The 20,993-nt window shown below is 40.8% G+C and overlaps 1 protein-coding gene across 1 annotated transcript in view; it reads right to left on the bottom strand.

Annotated features, from left to right (window-relative positions):
* The window catches only part of PITPNM3 (PITPNM family member 3), a 728,404-nt gene that overhangs the window by 347,855 nt on the left and 359,556 nt on the right, over positions 1-20,993 (bottom strand). Inside the window, exon 3 of the mRNA XM_089683787.1 lies at positions 19,133-19,240. Coding sequence (XP_089539913.1) covers positions 19,133-19,240 — 108 coding nt within the window. The remainder of the gene's footprint in view (positions 1-19,132; positions 19,241-20,993) is intronic.

Genomic DNA, 20,993 nt, shown 5'->3' on the forward strand with positions numbered 1-20,993 from the left:
ATTGCATGTCAGCAGCAAAACACTTATGGCCATGTACAATCCATATGTCAGCAGCAAAACGCAAATGCCCATATACATTTACCCAGATATACAGTAGGACAGGAGAATAAATTAAATTCCTATGTACATATGGACATATAGTCAAATGTATGCCAGCAGCAAAGCACAACTCCAAAGCTACCCATACCATACCTACCATACTTTGAAGTGCGTTCTTTTCTACTGACTTTTATGCTGAGTTTTGTTTATCTCTAAAGTATTTTACAGAAATGAGTTACTGTGCCCTAGTGAAGAGATAGATTACAGGAGTTTGTTTATAGTAGATAAGATCAGCATGGACCTATCCAGATGATTTATAGCACTAGGAAGGTTTAAACTGCAACAATAGGGAATATTAGTGCAGTGTCTACAATTTGAGTTCTTTTTAGATGTCAGGAGTAAATGTTAAGTTTAACAGATCATAGGGCTTACACACAAATTAGTCTGGAGGTAAAAAGGCAAGCTTTCCGAACCCCATATCCCCTTCCCATAAATTTCCCTGCTAGATATGGCAAACAGTGTCCGGGACGTACAAGAGGAGAGGGGGCAAGGAAAAAAGTCTCTTAAAAATGTTGAGCAAAGCAGCACCACTTCCCCCCAATCTTCTGCAAAAAATCCCTCTGACCACCAAAACCTCAACCACACACGTCCAAGTGTTACATGAAGGTCCCACAATGTGGAATTGATCAACAAGAGAAGCTTTCTGAATCAAACTGTTATGGAATACATAAAAGTCAGGTTAATGAAAGTGTTGTCAGGTAAACAGCTAAATTGCCATTTAAAATACTGCTATGTCTACCTGCCTATGAATTGGTAACTCTGTAAGCAGACATTAATCCACAGCAATGACAGGTGATACACATAGTTCCTGGTTTAAAGCTTCCTCATTCTGGTTCAGCATGTCATCTCTGCGTCTCCAGTTTCCTTGATGGACAGTAAATAGGTGTCATCACTACTTTTCCCTGACTAGCAGTCATGTTTAATTTAAAGTGGTTCAAGGTTGAAGGCTTTTTACCTTTATGTATTCTATGCATGAAGGTAAAAAAAAATCTTCAGTGTGCAGCTTCCCCCTCAGTCCCTCCTAATACCTGAGCCCGATCGCGATCCAGCTCTGTGAATGAGAGCAACGGCTCTCCTAGGTCTCTCCCTCCTCATCTGCTGAGTCACAGCCAGGGGCGGACTGACCATTTGGAAACTTGGGCACTGCCCGAGGGCCCGGGGTCAGTAGGGGGCCCCATGAGATGCCCCTGGTACCTTTTTCATAGGCTTTTTTGAGTTTGGGCAAGGAAACAGGGGCTCCATGATCCCCTATTGCCCGGGGGCCCCATGAGTTGTCAGTCCGCCCCTGGTCAGAGCAGTGGGAGCATTGGCTCCCGCTGCTGTCAGTCACAGCCAGTGAGGAGCAAGCAGGGGTCTTATAAACACACAGGAGGTGGGAGTGAGGAAGCACGAGTGCCCCCAGAGCAAGCAACTTGCTCTGGGGGCACTCAGCGGGGGGGAGGAGCCAGGAGCAGTGACGGGGACCTGAGAAGAGGAAGATCGAGCTGCTCTGTGCAAATCCATTGCACAAAGCAGGTAATTATACCATGTTTGCTATTGAAAAAAATCTGAACCTTTAGTATCACTTTAAATGTTTGAGCCCTTTGGCAGGTAAAACTTTAAATAAAGGGCTCATTCACATAGGCAGCCAAGAGGAAGTAAAAACAAGTGGCTGAGTCACTGTTTTACAGCGGCCCAGCCACCAATCTGAATTCTAATACAGCCAGACAATTTTAACTATGGTGGCAGAGTTTTACAGGTGGCACCACAGGTGGCACCACCTGTCAAACGTGCCCACTGAGTTCAATGAGGCCGCACCACAATTCCCCCTATAAAATGGCAGTAGAAACACAGAGTCCAGTTGCAAAAAAACATGGAACTTGCATTGAGGAAATGCAAAACTACAAACACCCTAGGTGGGAGAGCGCCACAAGGAAAACATTTACAGTTCAGTTCAAATGCAGAGATACAGTGGGAGGAGATGTGCCAGCAGCGTCTGTTCAGAGGGCAGAATGCAGCTTGACCAGTCCAGTCCCAAATGAGAGGCTTCCATGAAAGATAATGAGTCTCTAACCTGTTCCTTCTCATCTGGAACCTTTCCATACTGTTCACTTTTCCTGACAGGCGGTGTCTCTCTCCCTACTCTAGTCACTTCGCAAATGCACCCAAAACTTTGGGACAGGGACTTATAAAAGGCTCTGCTGGCCCAAGATGGCCACCAAGGGTCACCTGGATGCAGCATAGCCAATTAGAATGTTGCTTCCAAGACCCAGGAAACCAAAGAGAAACCTTGTTTCCCTTGACTTCCTCTCCAGCTGTGGTACCACTCAGGTCAAGAACCACCTGCAATGGAGAATACAGACTGCACCTGCCAACAAATGCACTTGAATGAAATGTAGCAGTGCGCCATTTACAAGGTAAAATCAGGTGGTGAGGAGGTAGTATAATGCCTTCTTACCACCTGTCAAATGCTATTTGAAAAGTGATCCTAACGCAGATCATTCTTCAGAGGGCAACACCTGTTTGAAAGAGCCCTTAAGTGTTAAATCGGTTAGGTATTCTCCCTCTGCTAAAGTATTAATATTCTTTCTACCTGTGAGTAACTAGAGACTGAAATGGGCCGTTTACTGTACACACTCTCTGGCTGTGCATAAACTCAGTGGGACATCCAATTGACTACACTATTGTTGGGGTTGATTTACTTAAGTCAAATAGGCTATTTGCAGGGGAATTTGCTTCAGAGCTTAGTGAATAAGGTAAAGCTCTATTGACTCCCATCATTCTATCATGTACAAGCAAAAGCTGTTTTTCTTTGCACATGATTGGGTACTCTTTGTACAATAATACTTCAACACATTCACTAAGCTTTGCAAAGTGACCAGCCTTGTTGCTAAGTATTTTCATGGATCTTTTAAAAAGCATTCCAGTCCTAGGTTTTTTGTAGAACTTGGTGGTTGGGGTGGAAAACCCAAAGAGCAACTCTTGGATAGATGCCTAGACTTCCTTGCCCTGACCCACTCTCACAGCAGGCTAAAGAAGTTTTCACAGAAATTTCTATATTTTCTTTACACCAGGAATATGACTGCAGAAATCAGACCAGTGAAGGTTCTAGTGTGGCTCCATAGTCCCCAGCCCTCTCCTTCTCAGCAGGAGCCACTTAGGTTATTTGCTCAACAAGAGTCAGTAGTTCTCACTCTCAGTTCCAGAGGGCTGAGCCCTCAGGTTCTGAACTCACATGCCAAATCCAAAACAGGCAGACTTTCCATAAGCATGTTTCAGATATTGAACAGTGCAATTGGACTCATCACACTGGGAACTAACTCTGTGATTGAAAAGCTGACAAATATACAGTCAGTCCATATTAGACTCCTAGTACAGAACATTCAATCCTTTCACAGAGGCTGTCAGATAGTATAACCATTAAAAAACTTTACAGCACAACAATTCAGGAAAAAAAACAGCATTTTAAATAGATTTTTTTTTTACTTTAGAGCTTTTGCAGTCAGTGGTTCTAAAATGCCATTGGGAGTACATAGATTGACTATTAGTAAAACTATTTTTCAAGGATGGTATGAAACATCATATTCTGCATACATTATCTCCCAACGTTATCTTCTAAATGTTCTCATTCTTCATTCTACAGACTTGGCCAGACAGGATCAAAAACTAATAAAGTGGGTTCTATTTTAAGAGTCCAGTACAGTGTTCGGTCACTGCTCTCTCTTGGTTTGGTATCCAAACGTCTTTACAATTTATTACTTCTGCAGAATACACAGCACATATTGCAGAGAAGGTTGAACTCCTTGGCACGGAATCATTTATTTCAGTCTCATCATCCCATTGTAGATCTTGCTTATGTCTGCATTTGCTGAAGTCGTTTTTCAAGGCAGTTTACTTAAATGGAAAACATTGCGCCAGCCTACTTTCATCATTCCCCAGAAAAAGGAATTTTTCATTTCCAATTCATTCTAATGTTAATGTTACAGCTATTCTTATTTGGACAATGTGATGCCAGATTTATAGCCAGTAGGTCTTATTTATGATGATATCCACATTTTGCCACAAGATAACGAAGCACATATTTTACCATAATTAGATTACACATACATTTATACTTTATGAATATTAACAAGTACATTGATGCTGTCACAGAGATGCTTTCAAACTCTAACAAATTTGCTAGTAAAGCTTATATAAAACATTTACCGTAATTTAATGTGGTTTATATACAAGGCTTTACCTTCCTGAATAGAGAAAAGAAGCTCATCTCTGGTGACTACTGCCGGATTTATATCTCTTGCCACCCTAGGCCAACTAACTTGTGTTACTCTTCCACCTCAGTTAAATCGCTAGCATTAAGCCCGTGCCCCCCCCCCCACCCTCTCCATCACAACCAACAACGCCACCATCAGTCGCACCCCGCAAGCCAAAGTCCTAGGTGTCACTCTAGACTCAAACCTGTCCTTCCAACCCCATGTCCAATCGTTGGCAAACTCATGCAGGCTCCACCTCCGCAACATCTCCAAAATACGTTTGTTCCTAACCCCAGACACTACTAAACTACTCGTTCACTCCCTTATTATCTCACGTCTGGACTACTGCAACTCCCTTCTCACCGGCCTACCTCATCACAGACTATCCCCGCTTCAGTCTATCCTGAACTCAGCGGCCAGACTCATCCACCTTACCAACCGCTCCGCTTCTGCCACCCCCCTCTGTCATTCCCTCCACTGGCTACCGATTGCCCAACGCATTAAATTCAAACTACTAACACAGACATACAAAGCCATTCATAACGCTGCCCCAAACTACCTCACCGACCTGATACCCAAATACCACCCTACCCGTACTCTTTGCTCCTCACAAGACCTCCTACTTTCTAGCTCCCTAGTCTCCACCTCCCACGCCCGACTGCAGGACTTCTCCAAGACTTCCCCCATCCTCTGGAACTCACTACCCCAATCCATCAGACTGTCACCTACCCTCCTCACCTTTAGGCGCACCCTGAAAACCCACCTCTTCAGGGAAGCCTACCCCGCCCTCACCTAACAGCCGATCGCCTCCACTCCTCCCACCACTCCATCCCCACAGCCACTTCCTCCTGTACCACTATCCCCTCACTCCTAGATTGTAAGCTCGAAAGAGCAGGGCCCTTGAATCCCTCGTGTTCTGTTTTGTTACTGTATTGTCTCATGTACTGCCCCCCACTATAATGTACAACGCTGAGCAAATCTTTTAGCGCTATAGAAATACTGTATAATAATAATAATTAAACTGGCCATGCATTATACAATCCTACTATACAATTTTCCTTTTACCAAAAACCATATAATATGAGGTCAAACTTAAACAACACTTTCAATTTGTACCCAATAGTTAAAGGTAAATCTAAAGGAGATTGTACAGAAATTGTACAAGAAAATACTATATAATGTATGGTCAGGTTTAGACTCACATCAGACATCAATGCTGTTAACTGTTGGTTGTTACTCTGCACTACACGTTATGTTCCTGTATTTCACACCTGTACCTTAATCAAGAAAAGTTTAAACAGATTGCTGAATGTAACATGATCTGTGTGTGGAAGAGGGTAGATGAATGACAGAGTTCTTTCCACAACTCACAGAATATGTTATATTCACTGCAAACAATGAATGGACGTTTGTCAGTGGTGGAGGTGGGAGGAGGAGACAGGTTGCCATCAGGGGCTTCCAAAATGTATTGCAGTGTTAGATCTGAAGCTATTACCACCTGCAGCTCCAGAAGTTCAGAGCTGTTAAGAGGACCAGACATCCCAAGGAAAAAAGATTTCTTCAGGAACCATCAGTCTGCATGATGTTGGCCCTTCTTCATTAAAGGCAAGTCATGCAACTGTAGCAGTAGGTTAAAAAAAAAGTAACTCAACTTCAGCAAAAGCATTAGCAGGACAGCCAAGCAACTGACATTTTCAGAAGGAGAGGTCAGCAATGACTGTATAAACTTTCTTCTAAGCACAAGATTCCTTTAATAGGCAGTTTGACAACCTTGTAATGTGGGATTTGCATGACATTTGTTACTTAGGAAGAAGTAACAATTGGAACTAATCGTGCCTAGCCAAAAACCATCCAAAAATAACCTGTATATTCATATAGTATGTCATTAATTTAGGTCTTAGTTCTTGTAACATTACATTATTTTATAAATTCACTTTTTTTCACACACACACACATGTATGTATATATATATATATATATATATATATACACCGTAGTTTCATATTGTGCATTTACTTATTTATTATATGCATATACTGTATGTGTAGAATATGGTAGAAAAAAACAAAAACCTTGCCTTAATCAAAATAATCACACGCGGATTTAAACGTGGTCACAGTTTTTAGAAGATATACTTTCATGAGTAATATAATGTATGCTGATCCAGGACTGTGAGAACAAATGGCTTGCTTTTCAATGGGATGTATCAATATGCCACTGTAACCTCAGCAGATGGGGACTCACTGTTCATCCCAATTCTCTAAAGCTAATCTAGAAGCCCTCTTTGAAGTTTACTTCTACCAGACAAAAGGTATAAATGAGTAGACAAGCCAAACTTCTTCAGGGAAACTATCATATACAGCTCATAAACAATGATGCCAAGTGCCCAAAACTACTGAAAAGGCTGAAAATACACTTCACTAGATAAGAGGTGAAAAAATAAAATATGGATTGATAATTGGCAGCCTTTCAAGTCCTTGAGAAATGAATTTGCTAAAAATATGTATGTGTGACATACAGTACCTCTGATCAATGAAATGTAATTCAATGCATAGATACAATAAACTGTCAGGAGTACATGTATCGAGATGGATAAATCACTATTAATTATTGATGAAGCCATCAGCAATATATGGCCCTGATAGTGTCTTGGGGAGCAAGTAAAGCAGAGTAAACCTTTAGGGCCACAGTAGGTAGGGGGTTAAATTATTGCATTTATTTCAGCAGGTCACATTTTATATACACATACTTATACACACACTATCTGTTTCCTTTTATGGAGACCCTGTCACCAACTTAAAAAAAATGAAGGTAAAACACAGAAAAGTGAAGTATTTTAAATTCTTGCTTGTAGTGTTTTTCCTTTCCATAAATTTTTATTGCAACATGCCCCTAAACCTGCTAGAGAAATAGCACTCCAGAAAGTGTGAATTCCCTACCATAGACCTTCTCCTTGCATGTCATATCCTGCTATTTTTCTTGGAGTGTATTTATCGTTTTGTGCTGACCTAGCTCCCCCACTCTTCCATTTACCTCCCTACATAACCTCTTATAAGCAGCCAGGAGAAGCAAAGGGGAATATTTTCGAGTGTTCCTTGAGTTCCCTTCTTAGTGTGTCTGGTTTGTTGACATCATGTCCAAGATGGCGGCACCCATCAGCAGTCTCTGGGCTTACCCAAGCAAGTTAAATGCACATATAGGCCTCATGCACACTGGATGTTTTGAACGTTGCCCTCAATAGGTGTCTAGCAGTTTTTTTCTGCCTCTAAACACCCCTTCATGTTAACCATGCACACCCAGGCCTTTCAAGGAGTTTAAAAGGCATCCAGTAGCAGTGGCAGTTTGGCAGAAAAAATGCTTGACACGTGTAAATGCATCTAAATGCACTTATACAAATTGGAATATGCACAGTGCTTTGGGAAAGTGTTCATAGCATTTGAAATTTTCCACATTTTGTCATGTTACAACCAAAAACGTAAATGTATTTTATTGGTATTTTATGTGATAGACCAACACAAAGTGGCACATAATTGTGAAGTGGAAGAAAAATGATAAATGGTTTTCAAAATATTTTACAAAGAAATATCTGAACAGTGTGGTGTGCATTTGTATTCATCCCCCCTGAATCAATACTTTGTAGAACCACCTTTCGTCGCCATTAAAGCTGCAAGTCTTTTTCGGTAAGTCTCTACCAGCTTTGCACATCTAGAGAGTGACATTTTTGCCTATTCTTCTTTGCAAAATAGCTCAAGCTCTGTCAGATTGGATGGAGATCGTCTTTGAACAGCAATTTTCAAGTCTTGCCAAAGATTCTCAATTGGATCTAGGTCTAGACTTCAACTGGGCCATTCTAACACAAGAATATGCTTTGATCTAAACCATCCCATTGTAGCTCTAGCTGCATGTTTAGGGTCTTTGTCCTGCTGGAAGGTGAACCTCCGCCCCAGTCAAAAGTCTTTTACGGACTCTAACAGGTTTTCTTCTAAGATTGCCCTGTATTTGGCTCCATCCATCTTCCCATCAACTCTGACCAGCTTTCCTGTCCCTGCTGAAGAAAAGCATCTCCACGACTTGATGCTGCCACCGCGATGTTTCACGGTGGGATGGTGTGTTCAGGGTCATGGGCAGTGTTAGTTTTTCGCCACACATAGGATTTTGCTTTTAGGCCAAAAAGTAACATTTTTATCTCATCTGACCAGAGCACCTTCTTCCACATGTTTGCTGTGTCCCCCACATGGCTTCTCGCAAACTGCAAATAGGACTTCTTATGGCTTTCTTCTTGCCACGCTTCCACAAAGGCCAGATTTGTGGAGTGCACAACTAATAGTTGTCCTGTGGACAGATTCTCCCAACTGAGCTGTGGATCTCTTCAGCTCCTCCAGAGTTACCATGGGCTTCTTGGCTGCTTCTCTGATTAATGCTCTCTTTGCCCGGCCTGTCAGTTTAGGTGAATGGCTATGTCTTGGTAGATTTGCAGTTGTGCCATGCTCTTTCCATTTTCAGATGATGGATTGAACAGTGCCCCATGAGATGTTAAAAGCTTGGGATATTTTTTTTATAACCTAACCCTGCTTTAAACGTCTCCACAACTTTATGCCTGTGATGTCTAGTGTGTTCCTTGGCCTTCATGATGCTGTTTGTTCACTAATGTTTGCTAACAAACCTCTGAGGGCTTCACAGAACAGCTGTATTTATACTGAGATTAAGTTACACACAGGTGGACCCTATTTACGAATTAGGTGATTTCAGAAGGCAATTGGTTCATCTAGCTTTTACTTACACCACACTTTTCAGATATTTATATGTAAAAAAATTGGAAAACCATTTATCATTTTCCTTCCCCTTCGCCATAACACTTTGTGTTGGTCTATCACACAAAATCTCAATAAAATACATTTACGTTTTTGGTTGTAACTTGGCCAAATGTGAAAAAATTCAAGAGGTATGATTACTTTTTCAAGGCACAGTGTGTATATATATATATATATATATATATATATACAGTTAGGTCCATAAATATTGGGACATCAACACAATTCTAACATTTTTGGCTCTATACACCACCACAATGGATTTGAAATGAAACAAACAAGATGTGCTTTAACTGCAGACTGTCAGCTTAATTTGAGGGTATTTACATCCAAATCAGGTGAACGGTGTAGGAATTACAACAGTTTGCATATCTGCCTCCCACTTGTTAAGGGACCAAAAGTAATGGGACAGAATAATAATCATAAATCAAACTTTCACTTTTGAACACTTGGTTGCAAATCCTTTGCAGTCAATTACAGCCTCAAGTCTGGAATGCATAGACATCACCAGACGCTGGGTTTCATCCCTGGTGATGCTCTGCCAGGCCTCTACTGCAACTGTCTTCAGTTCCTGCTTGTTCTTGGGGCATTTTCCCTTCAGTTTTGTCATCAGCAAGTGAAATGCATGCTCAATTGGATTCAGGTCAGGTGATTGACTTGGCCATTGCATAACATTCCACTTCTTTCCCTTAAAAAATTCTTTGGTTGCTTTTGCAGTATGCTTTGGGTCATTGTCCATCTGCACTGTGAAGCGGCGTCCAATGAGTTCTGAAGCATTTGGCTGAATATGAGCAGATAATATTGCCAGAAACACTTCAGAATTCATCCTGCTGCTTTTGTCAGCAGTCACACCATCAATAAATACAAGAGAACCAGTCCCATTGGCAGCCATACATGCCCACGCCATGACACTACCACCACCATGCTTCACTGATGAGGTGGTATGCTTAGGATCATGAGCAGTTCCTTTCCTTCTCCATACTCTTCTCTTCCCATCACTCTGGTACAAGTTGATCTTGGTCTCATCTGTCCATAAGATGTTGTTCCAGAACTGTGAAGGCTTTTTTAGATGTCGTTTGGCAAACTCTAATATGGCCTTCCTGTTTTTGAGGCTCACCAATGGTTTACATCTTGTGGTGAACCATCTGTATTCACTCTGGTGAAGTCTTCTCTTGATTGTTGACTTTGACACACATACACCTACCTCCTGGAGAGTGTTCTTGATCTGGCCAGCTGTTGTGAAGAATGTTTTCTTCACCAGGGAAAGAATCCTTCGGTCATCCACCACAGTTGTTTTCCGTGGTCTTCCGGGTCTTTTGGTGTTGCTGAGCTCACCGGTGCGTTCCTTCTTTTTAAAAATGTTCCAAACAGTTGTTTTGGCCACGCCTAATGTTTTTGCTCTCTCTCTGTTGGGTTTGTTTTGTTTTTTCAGCCTAATGATGGCTTGCTTCGCTGATAGTGACAGCTCTTTGGATCTCATCTTGAGAGTTGACAGCAACAGATTCCAAATGCAAATAGCACACTTGAAATGAACTCTGGACCTTTTATCTGCTCATTGTAATTGGAATAATGAGGGAATAACACACACCTGGCCATGAAACAGCTGAGAAGCCAATTGTCCCATTACTTTTGGTCCCTTAACAAGTGGGAGGCACATATGCAAACTGTTGTAGTTCCTACACCATTCACCTGATTTGGCTGTAAATACCCTCAAATTAAAGCTGACAGTCTGCAGTTAAAGCACATCTTGTTCGTTTCATTTCAAATCCATTGTAGTGGTATACAGAGCAAAAAAATTTAGAATTGTGTCGATGTCCCAATATTTATGGACCTGACTGTATATACAGTGCTCCAAAAACATTAAAAGAACACTTTTTACTCAGAGTATAGCATCAAGTCAGTTGAAATCCTGGGATATTGATCTGGTCTGTTAAGTAGCAGAGGGTGTTGTTAATCAGTTTCAGCTGCTTTGGTGTTAATGAAATTAACAACAGGTGCACTAGATGGGCAACAGCGAGATGACCTCCAAAACAGGAATGGTTTTACGGATGGAGGGTACTGACATTTTTTCCTTACTCATCTTTTCTGACTGTTTTTCACTAGTTTTGCATTTGGCTATGATTAGTGTTACTACTGGTAGCATGAGGTGATACCTGGACCCTACAGAGGTTGCACAGGCAGTCCAACTCCTCCAGGATGGCACATCAATACCTCTCAAGAGCATGGAGGAGATTCCAGGAGACAGGCAGTTACTCTAGGAGAGCTGGACAGGGCCATAGAAGGTCCTTAACCTATCAGCAGGACTAATATATGCTCCTTTATGCAAGAAGAAACAGGATGAGCACTGCCAGAGCCCTACAAAATGACCTCCAGCAAGCCACTGTTGTGAATGTCTCTGACCAAAATATCAGAAACAGACTTCATGAGAGTGGCCTGAGGGCCTGATGTCCTCTAGTGGGCCCTGTGCTCACTGCTAGGCACCATATAGCTCGATTCACATTTTCCATAGAACACCTGAATTGGCAGGTCTGCCACTGACGCCCTTTGCTCTTCACAGTTGAAAGCAGGTTCACCCTGAGCACATGTGACAGATGTGAAAGGTTCTGGAGAAGCCATGGAGAATGTTATGCTGCCTGTAACATCATTCAGCATTACCATTTTGGTGGTGGGTCAGTGATGGTCTAGGGAGGCATATCCATGGAGGGACGCACAGACCTCTACAGGGTAGACAATGACACCCTAACTGCCATTAGGTATCAGGATTAAATCCTTGAACCCATTGTCAGATGCTACGCTGGTGCAGTGGGTCCTGGGGTCCTCATGTGGTGAGAGTATGCAGGCAGTTCCTGGAGGATGAAGTAATTGATACCATTGAATGGCCCTCATGCTCACCTGACCTAAATCCAATAGAACACCTCTGGGATATCATGTTTTGGTCCATCCGATGCCTCCAGGTTGAACCTCAGACTGTCAAGGAGTTCAGTGATGCCCTGGTCCAGATCTGGAAGGAAATACCCCAGGACACCATCGGTCGTCTCATTAGGAGCATGCCCCAATGTTGTCAGGCGTCCATGGCTTCCCCAGTACCTTTCACATCTGTCACATGTGCTCAGGGTGAACCTGCTCTCATCTGTGAAAAGCAAAGGGCGTCAGTGCCATTCAAACTACTGAGTACCATTTTGAGTTGATGCAATTAAATTTCAGCAAAACGGACTAACCTGCTCCATCATTTTTTCACTTTGATTTTTTGGGTGTCTTTGAATTCACTCCTCTGTAGGTTGATAATTTTCATTTTCATCAAACAATGGGGCATCCTTACCTTCCTAAAACATTACCCAGTCCATAGTGTAAATACAAACAAATACTATTAAGAAAGTGCATTATATCCATTGTATATAGTTTCCAATGTTAACTAATCATGGTAAAGTGCCTTAGTGTCCATACAGTTGCAAAAAAAGTATTGTATATTTCACACAAATGTCTATGGGTTATATTCTTCCACCACACAGACAGGCTGCTGGCACTTTTCTTCATTGTACAGGTTAAACACCATCTCCCACCTCATGAAATTAACATTCAATAGACACCAAATGTAGCCAATTTAACATATCATCTCAGGTAAAGTTCATCCCAGGCAGATTACATGGTAGTCTGTACACATGTTGAAACATCTGTCTGGTTGATGGAGAAAAAAAGTTAAAAAAAAAGTTCTAATGCATGAAAGTGCATTGATAGATCTTCGAGGTGCAGATCCAGAGGAGCGGCAGAAGGGGCATGTGCTCTGAATGCAATGTGATTATGTAGACGGGGGGTGCGATGGGAGCTTGTGGTTGCTCCATTATCTAGCTGTCTTGTGTCTTGCTAACAGGAGTAATAGGCAGTGTCACACCTATCAGAGAAGACTGTTGTCCCTCCTAGTCAGACCAAGGGCAAGAGCTGGGGCTTTGATGGCTGCAGGAGGGAGGATTCTGCACTCTCTTTCCTCCCTCCAACAGCAGTCTACTGGAGGTAGACGAAAGGAGCGTGCCCACTGAGAACACACCTCTTTCTCCGTATGGTCACCTCACTCACTGATACAGATGCTCCACCTCCCGCACTTCATCCCCAGCTCCATTCACTGATGAAGTATTGGAATCTGGCCAGGAGAGACTACTATCCTTTCAGGTTGGACCAGGAGACAGCCAATCAGGTAAGCACTATCTCCCATTGGCAGAGCGCATGGGGTCAATCCTATAGGGAGGCTTACCAGGCTTTAAGTCAGACCATCAAAAATGGCTCATGGAGGCAGACTGTGTTCACACAGCTATTAGCCCACTACTCCACCTGAGAGGGGGGGGTCACAATTTGGTATCTGGGCACTGCCATTCTATATTCACTTTAGTGAATTCAAATTATTTTCCTGTGTTTGGCTATTTAGCTAATATATGCCTATCAGTGTGCAATTTTAGCTCTTCGTAAAGTGGTTGTAAACTCAAAAAACAAATCTAAACTGAACATTTCATATAACTAAGCAAAGCAGCACAACTCATGTGCCCATAGTATGATAGGAAAAAAAGCAGCTTCTCAGCTGCAATCCTCCCTGCTCTCAGACTGTAAAAAACCTGACACCTGATAAAAAAAAAAGTTGTTGCTATGCCCCCTATCCTTTGATTGACAGAGAAGCAGGGGAGACTCATGCACAAGTGTGAGTTGTAGAGGTGTGTCTGCAACTGCCTCAGCCTTAATAATCACAGAGCAGAAAAAAAGTTTAAGTAGTTGTAAACCCCATCCTCATCAATTGTAAAAATATATGCTTTGCAAAAATTTAAATTGCATTATCTGTAGCTCACTTTGCCATTCTCCTTGCCTGTAACGGCCCTGTGAATGTAATTTTATGTCAACCACTTTAAATACGACAATTTTCCTCATTCCCTTGTTTTGTCTTGCACTTTAAGATTCTATACAAAGAAGCCTTGTTAACCACCTCACACAAATATGCTAAAAATTGTTAAAATAAATATAGTTTAGTCATAATTTATTTGCGAACACAAATTTGTAATTAATGATTAAAAGAACAAAGCCTGATTGGATATGTTGTAGCTGGCTGAACTTGATTATCAGAACTCAGAAAGTGGATTGTGATGTTCTTTGGCAAAGGAGCTCACAGGCCATTTTTTGTAGCTCAATTACTCTACTAAAATCATTAAGGATTACCCTAGGGCTATACGAGCAATTAAATCTGTTTGCGAGAAATGTAACTACTTGCCGCCATAGGCCTAGTGCAAGCGATCATATTTCTCCTATCCTTTAATTCTTGCACTGGCTACCTGTTAGGTTTCTCATTGATTTCAAAATCCTCGTGCTCACCTATCTGCATGGCTTGGCACCCAATTAGTGTTCTAATGTAATATGCACATTTGCTAATTCTCAGCTACAGAATTTTAATCAGAATTATATTCACACATCTTACATTCTATCCTGGATTTGAAACATCTCAGATTTTACTCTGGGAAACTCAGCCATGTGTATTTATAAGACAGTAACCTTTAAAAAACACTTCATTGGAAGTTCACATCTTGCATTTCGAATGATTTTCATACCTTTACTCTGTCTGCTATCCCACACTATCCCAAAAAACAAGACCTAATCCTCTGATCTGGCTATTCCTATGCTAATCAAAGTAGAGCAAACTTCAATGGTATTCTCAGCAAAGGAATTTCCTCCAACTCAACCACTTGACATAGAATGCATTCATACTCCTGGAACTTCATGTATGAATGTATTTATTCCTGTGTTTTGTTGTCCCTTCGATCAGCTAAAACATGACATATAGATTGAACCATCCATAATTCCAGTCCTTAAACTGACCATACACTAGTAGAATTTTATTCTAGATTTTTAATCTTAATAATATCCGCTTGATTTCCTAATTGTTTGTGTGGTCAAATCAACATTTGTTTTCAACTGCAGTGATGAGAAAATTTGCAGGATGGAAAATCTTTCTTGAACAAACACATTTCTAACAGTGCATATGGTTTTCAAACCATAATTGTCAAGTTGTTTTAATGTACTGAGACCTTTCATATGAATGCGATCATTCATTCAAAATTGTATGGCCAGCTTGAATTTCCTTTGGAATCTTGAAAAGACCAGTAGGGGGTCAGAAGATGACAGGTACACAGAAATCTATGTATGATGAATATATCAACTCATCTAATCTCTGCTCTTATCAAGTGAGAAATGAAATACAACCCATGTCCAGATTATAGCACAAAATAAAGTGGAATAAAATGTAAAATCCCTGGTGTCTCCACCCCACTGCCAAGAATAATGTAAAAAATTAAAAGCAAAATACAAAGTTGTGATTCAGATATCTGCTGCATCATAACCACTCTCTGTAATTTCAGATCAGTAAGGAAAAAAGACAACTGTTAAAGCTATTTCCTATTGAGTCCTGAGACCTGACATGCATTACACAGTACAAACCAACCACTCAGTATTTCACTGCCCAAAACAAGATTGTTAAGGAGGGGGGAGTTGAAATTTGTTTTAAATCAAAACTGAACCTTAGACCCCATCTTCACTGACCCAGATCACACATTTAAATATTTAGAGAAATCTGGAGAAATTAACTTCAAAATGTTACTTATCAACTGACCATAAAGTGATGGAAAAAACTTTTGTCAGGAAATAACTAGCAGTATGACTTGCTCTGCACTAGCTGTAGATCACCCCAGCTTGCTCATCTTTGGAGACCTCAGTGCTTGGGCTGATGAGAAGCAATCTCAATGTTGAAAAGAACTCTTCTTATTGCACCGGGATTCACTCAAAAAGTATCAACTAACTCATACAAAAGGTAATACACTTGACCTGGTTTTTTAGGGTGTACAACCCAAATGTATGGTCATATGACCACACTGTGAATGTAAGTCCATTATAATATAATGTTGATTCACAGCACATCTTATGCAGCAGAAAAGCAGGGAAATGTACCCCTGGGGAGAGCAGCATGGTTTGAGCAGAGGCCTACTTAGTTAAATTAGAGAAACTCCAATATACATTTTTTTGGGGTAAAGTGTTAAAGGTTTAGTAATGTTTTATAAATATTTTGCTGTATGGCAGAGTTCCCCTAAGTGTTAGTGTGGTTACTGGGAACAGATCTGAGGCATTACCTCTCCAACGGGGCTTTTGAAACAGAATAAAGTACATCAGTTTTCATGTTTGCCTTCTCTTTACACAGTATCTTCTGCACTATTGTGGGAAGACAACACCCCTAATCTATGGAGTGCTTAGTGCTGTCAAAATGATACGTTTGCAGTTTTCTACACAGATTAGCACTCCTGAACACCACAAGTTTAAGGCAAAATTCACCCTTCCAATAAAAGTTCCTATGCATTAAAGCATCCCCAATAGATTAAAAATTGATTGAGCAGCTTTGAAAAAGGAACTTTTTAGATATCATACCTGTAGCCTGTGTGTGACCTCCCTGAAGTCTGTCCTAAAACTCCTACTGTGAGTGACCCCCACCATTCTGCCTAGATACCAGGGTGCAACGTATGTTGGGTGTGTGCTCCCAGCACTGCGGAAATGAGTACTCTACCACTTTCAAAACACACACATTGTGCTCTCTCCCACACACAATGCTGAGCTCAGTCACTGCTGTGACAGGTGGAGTTATTATTTGAAATGGGGTTACAGAAAAGTTTAGCAGTGGCCAGCTGAGATTCAATCCATGTTTGGGCAGTAATCATTAGACGTATTTATGATGCCGCGCTCCTACTATAAATACTTAATACTGTATTGTATATCACTCATAAACATCAATAAACTAAATAAATTAATAATAAATATAATAAAATCAATAGATTAATAATGTGATAAAGTGAATGAAAAATCAAATCATGAATATGCTAAATTGTGCCATTAGTGCTCAAACAATATTATCAATGCCATATTCCAATTTCATGATTAAATAAAGAGTCTTTTATATCTTTGTGCAAAGGTGCATACAAAAATGAACAGTCTTATATATCTTTGTGCAAAATGTGCAATGTGCAGGTGAACTCCTTAATCCCTCTTTCCAGGTGCCGTGTAGTCTCAATATGCGCTCACCTTAATATTTGCCCAAATAAATTTAGGCAAATAGACTTTTAGTCCTTCTAGGACTGGTGGGATAGTGCTCCTTTATGCAGTATTCCAGATGGATGTGCAGACCTGCTCCGATCCTCCTCCTATAATCTCCTCTCAATTCATCCACGTGGCCACTCATAAATAGATTTTTGAAAGGGGTATCAGTATCTCCTATTTCCCCTCCTGGGGACACCTCCTTCTCATATCCACCTTTCCTCAATGTTGAGTATATAGATCAGATGGAGAAAAAAAAGACCATGGTGTCTTATCCTTTTAAGTAAGCGTATTTATTGCTACCAGATGCGGTGATACAAGCATATGAGGCACTTATCTTAAGCAGATATGCAGAGCTGGTGATTCCCTCTGCCTCTCTGTCTGCCTCTGCTAGAATCGCCGAGCCTCTCCGATGCAACGTTGTGACGTCAGAGCCCCTCCCCTACGCATTGCGTCACAGGGTCACGTGACTTCATCAGGGGGAATTTGATTGAGCAGGTCTGCACATCCATCTGGAATACTGCATAAAGGAGCACTATCCCACCAATCCTAGAAGGACTAAAAGTCTATTTGCCTAAATTTATTTGGGCAAATATTAAGGTGAGCGCATATTGAGACTACACGGCACCTGGAAAGAGGGATTAAGGAGTTCACCTGCACATTGCACATTTTGCACAAAGATATATAAGACTGTTCATTTTTGTATGCACCTTTGCACAAAGATATAAAAGACTCTTTATTTAATCATGAAATTGGAATATGGCATTGATAATATTGTTTGAGCACTAATGGCACAATTTAGCATATTCATGATTTGATTTTTCATTCACTTTATCACATTAATTCATCTATTGATTTTATTATATTTATTATTAATTTATTTAGTTTATTGATGTTTATGAGTGATATACAATACAGTATTAAGTATTTATAGTAGGAGCACGGCATCATAAATACGTCTAATCAATTTACATATACACAATTAAGTGAGTTTGTGAAAGTGCCAGCGCACCTAACACAACAGGTAGTTCACTACCACTAATTGCACATATTATACTGAACATCTGAGACACAGTGGCTCACAAGTATTCACTTTTTAAATGGGCAGTAATCATTGTTTTCTGCCAGTAGCAAAGGCTCCCGCCAGAAGGATACAATAGCAGGAGGAATTCCCCAGCAACACTAACTGTGTTGATGGGGGAATCAAGCAATTTTCTTTCCTTCCACCCATGGTGGAAGGAAAGAAAATTGTATAATCTGTGGCTTGCTTTAGTGTTATAAGGATGATTATTTTTAGGGTTACAGAGTGTGAAGTGATTCATCACAGAGAAAATTAGTGTGAGGTCGCCCTTAGGGAAGGGCGCTCTGCACCAAGACTACCTTCACAGATGTCTTAGATACCGAGCCAGGTCCATTGACTAACCCAAGAAAAAAAAGTAAAATGTACTGATTTACAATACTTGGGGTGATACCACAATCTACTCACGTATAAATTACCAGAGATGTCTCATACATAAATTCTCCAAAAGAAGGTTTATTTACCATATAAATGTAAACATTTTAATGACATTGATTTACTATTGTAGATTGATTTACTAAAGGAAAATAGGCTGTTTACTTTGCAAGGGAATTTTCTCTTAGCATAGTGAATGAGGTGAAGTCTGCTCAGGTCCATCATGTAATCATATGCATGCAAAAATACTTTCCTTGCACATGATTGAGTATCTTTTGCAAAGTGAATTTTAACCACATTAACTACAATAGGGAAAATTCCTCTGAAAAATGAAAATTCGCTTGCAATATGAACAGCCAGTTTGCCTTTTTAGTAAATAAACTCCATGATCTCTTCAAATATTCTAGAATTAACAATTGGGTAGTAATTCTTACCTGGACTCTCCTCCAGCTTTCCAATGGTTTCAATTTGTTCCACCAAGTCATTTGAGTTCCATTGACTCATTCCAATAAGTATTGCACTTTTTCCTTCAACAACTTCCTCTGCAATGATCAATAAAAACAATCATGGAATCATTGATATATGGTAAACCCCATTCCTACAAGAGAACAAAACTGAAAAGATTAATCTGTTGGTAAACATTTAGGAGTAGAAGCAAAAAATTAATGAATATTAATGGAATATGTGCCTTCTAGAAAATGTACACATCATTCAATATCAAGAGGTATATATCACAACAGGGGCTTTACTAGGGTCTTAAAGTGGTTTTAAACTCTCCTTTTGTATATTTACCTACAGGCAAGCTTATAATATAGCTTACCTGTAGGTAAAATGAATATCTCCTAAACGTTCACCATTTAGGAGATATTCTACAGAGCAGCAGCAGCCAGTGACATCACCAGCTCATGTGCTCTGAAGGAATGGCACAGGTATGCCGTTCCTTCAGAGCTCATGAGCTGGTGATGTCACCGGCCATTTGCCATGGCCGAAACTCCCGTATGCATGCGTAGGACTGATGTTATAGGTGGCTCAGCCATTCAAGCAGCCTCAGCCAGGGAACTCAGAAGGAAGACCAGGTGAAAATGGTAGCCCTGTCAGGGAGGGCTTCTTTCCAAGGTAAGTCTTTCATAATATGCTAGTATGCAATGCATGCTAGCACATTATAACTTTACCTAGCCTTTACCTTTTTTTCCCAACAAGTTTACTACCACTTTAACCTCCCTGGCGGTATTCCCGAGTGTAGCTCGGGGTAACATTTCAGTACCAAAAACGGTAACCCCGAGCTACACTCGGGAATACCATGCGGCACTGCTCCGGCATGTGTTCTTCACTTACCTTACCCTGCGCTCCCACGATGTGTCCCCTGCAGCGTCCCCGGCCATCTCCTCCGGCTGATGCCGGCATCCGGCTTCTGTGTCCTGTCCCTGTGACGTCGGGACGTACGGGCGCCGCCGCCGCCGGCGGGAAGTTTAAAAATTTTAAAAAATGTCATTTTTTTTTTTTACATTTTACATAGTAAAACATTGCTGTCTCAACCAAATTTCACATACATATTGTCCCTAGTGCTTTGTCCTGCGCCCTGCCTGCATTTTGTCTGTTCTTTCTGCTTGGAAACTGAGAAATGTCCATGGCGTCCAAAAAGTGTCCCTTTAGGTCAAAAGCGGTTTAGATCAGCTAGAGAACAGCGATAGTAAATCAGAACCACTTGCAGAATTGAGTGATAATGATTCGTGGGGGAAATTCGTCATCAGACACTGAAAACGATTTTGCGACTGAGCTCAGCAATGTGCGAACTTGGCGCTATATTTCACATTTCAGTGTTTTTGGTTTGATTATATTATTGAATTAAATTTTTTATTATTTTTATGATTATTTATTAAATTATAATTTATGATTTTGTGTTTCAAATTTTATCATACCCGGGATGTTTACTAGACTCTTGTTCGGACAGATTTCAGTGAGTTTTTCCTAAAAATTACAGCCTACAATAAAAAAAATACATATTTCCATGCAAAAAAATGGTACCGCTTTCAGCACCAAAAATCTGAAATAATCATACCGCCAGGGAGGTTAAAGACATGGACTACACTTGGCTACAATGCGCTGCAAGTCTCACTATGATGGGTGGGAGTGGTCAAGGTATGTGTGTGCCTTAAATTATACCAGTCATGAAAGAAATTTGGAGTATAGCACCTTGCCCTACTCAAGCTAAATTTAGTTTGTGGCTTCACTGTACTCAGTGGAGTGGTAGTCTGTTGTTTTTTTTTGGGCTGGTCACGGTTTCCTAAGGTTAGT

This window comes from Staurois parvus, unplaced genomic scaffold, assembly GCF_062004578.1.
Source record: "Staurois parvus isolate SC_StPar_1 unplaced genomic scaffold, SC_StPar_1.0 ptg000321l, whole genome shotgun sequence".
Classification (NCBI taxonomy): domain Eukaryota; kingdom Metazoa; phylum Chordata; class Amphibia; order Anura; family Ranidae; genus Staurois; species Staurois parvus.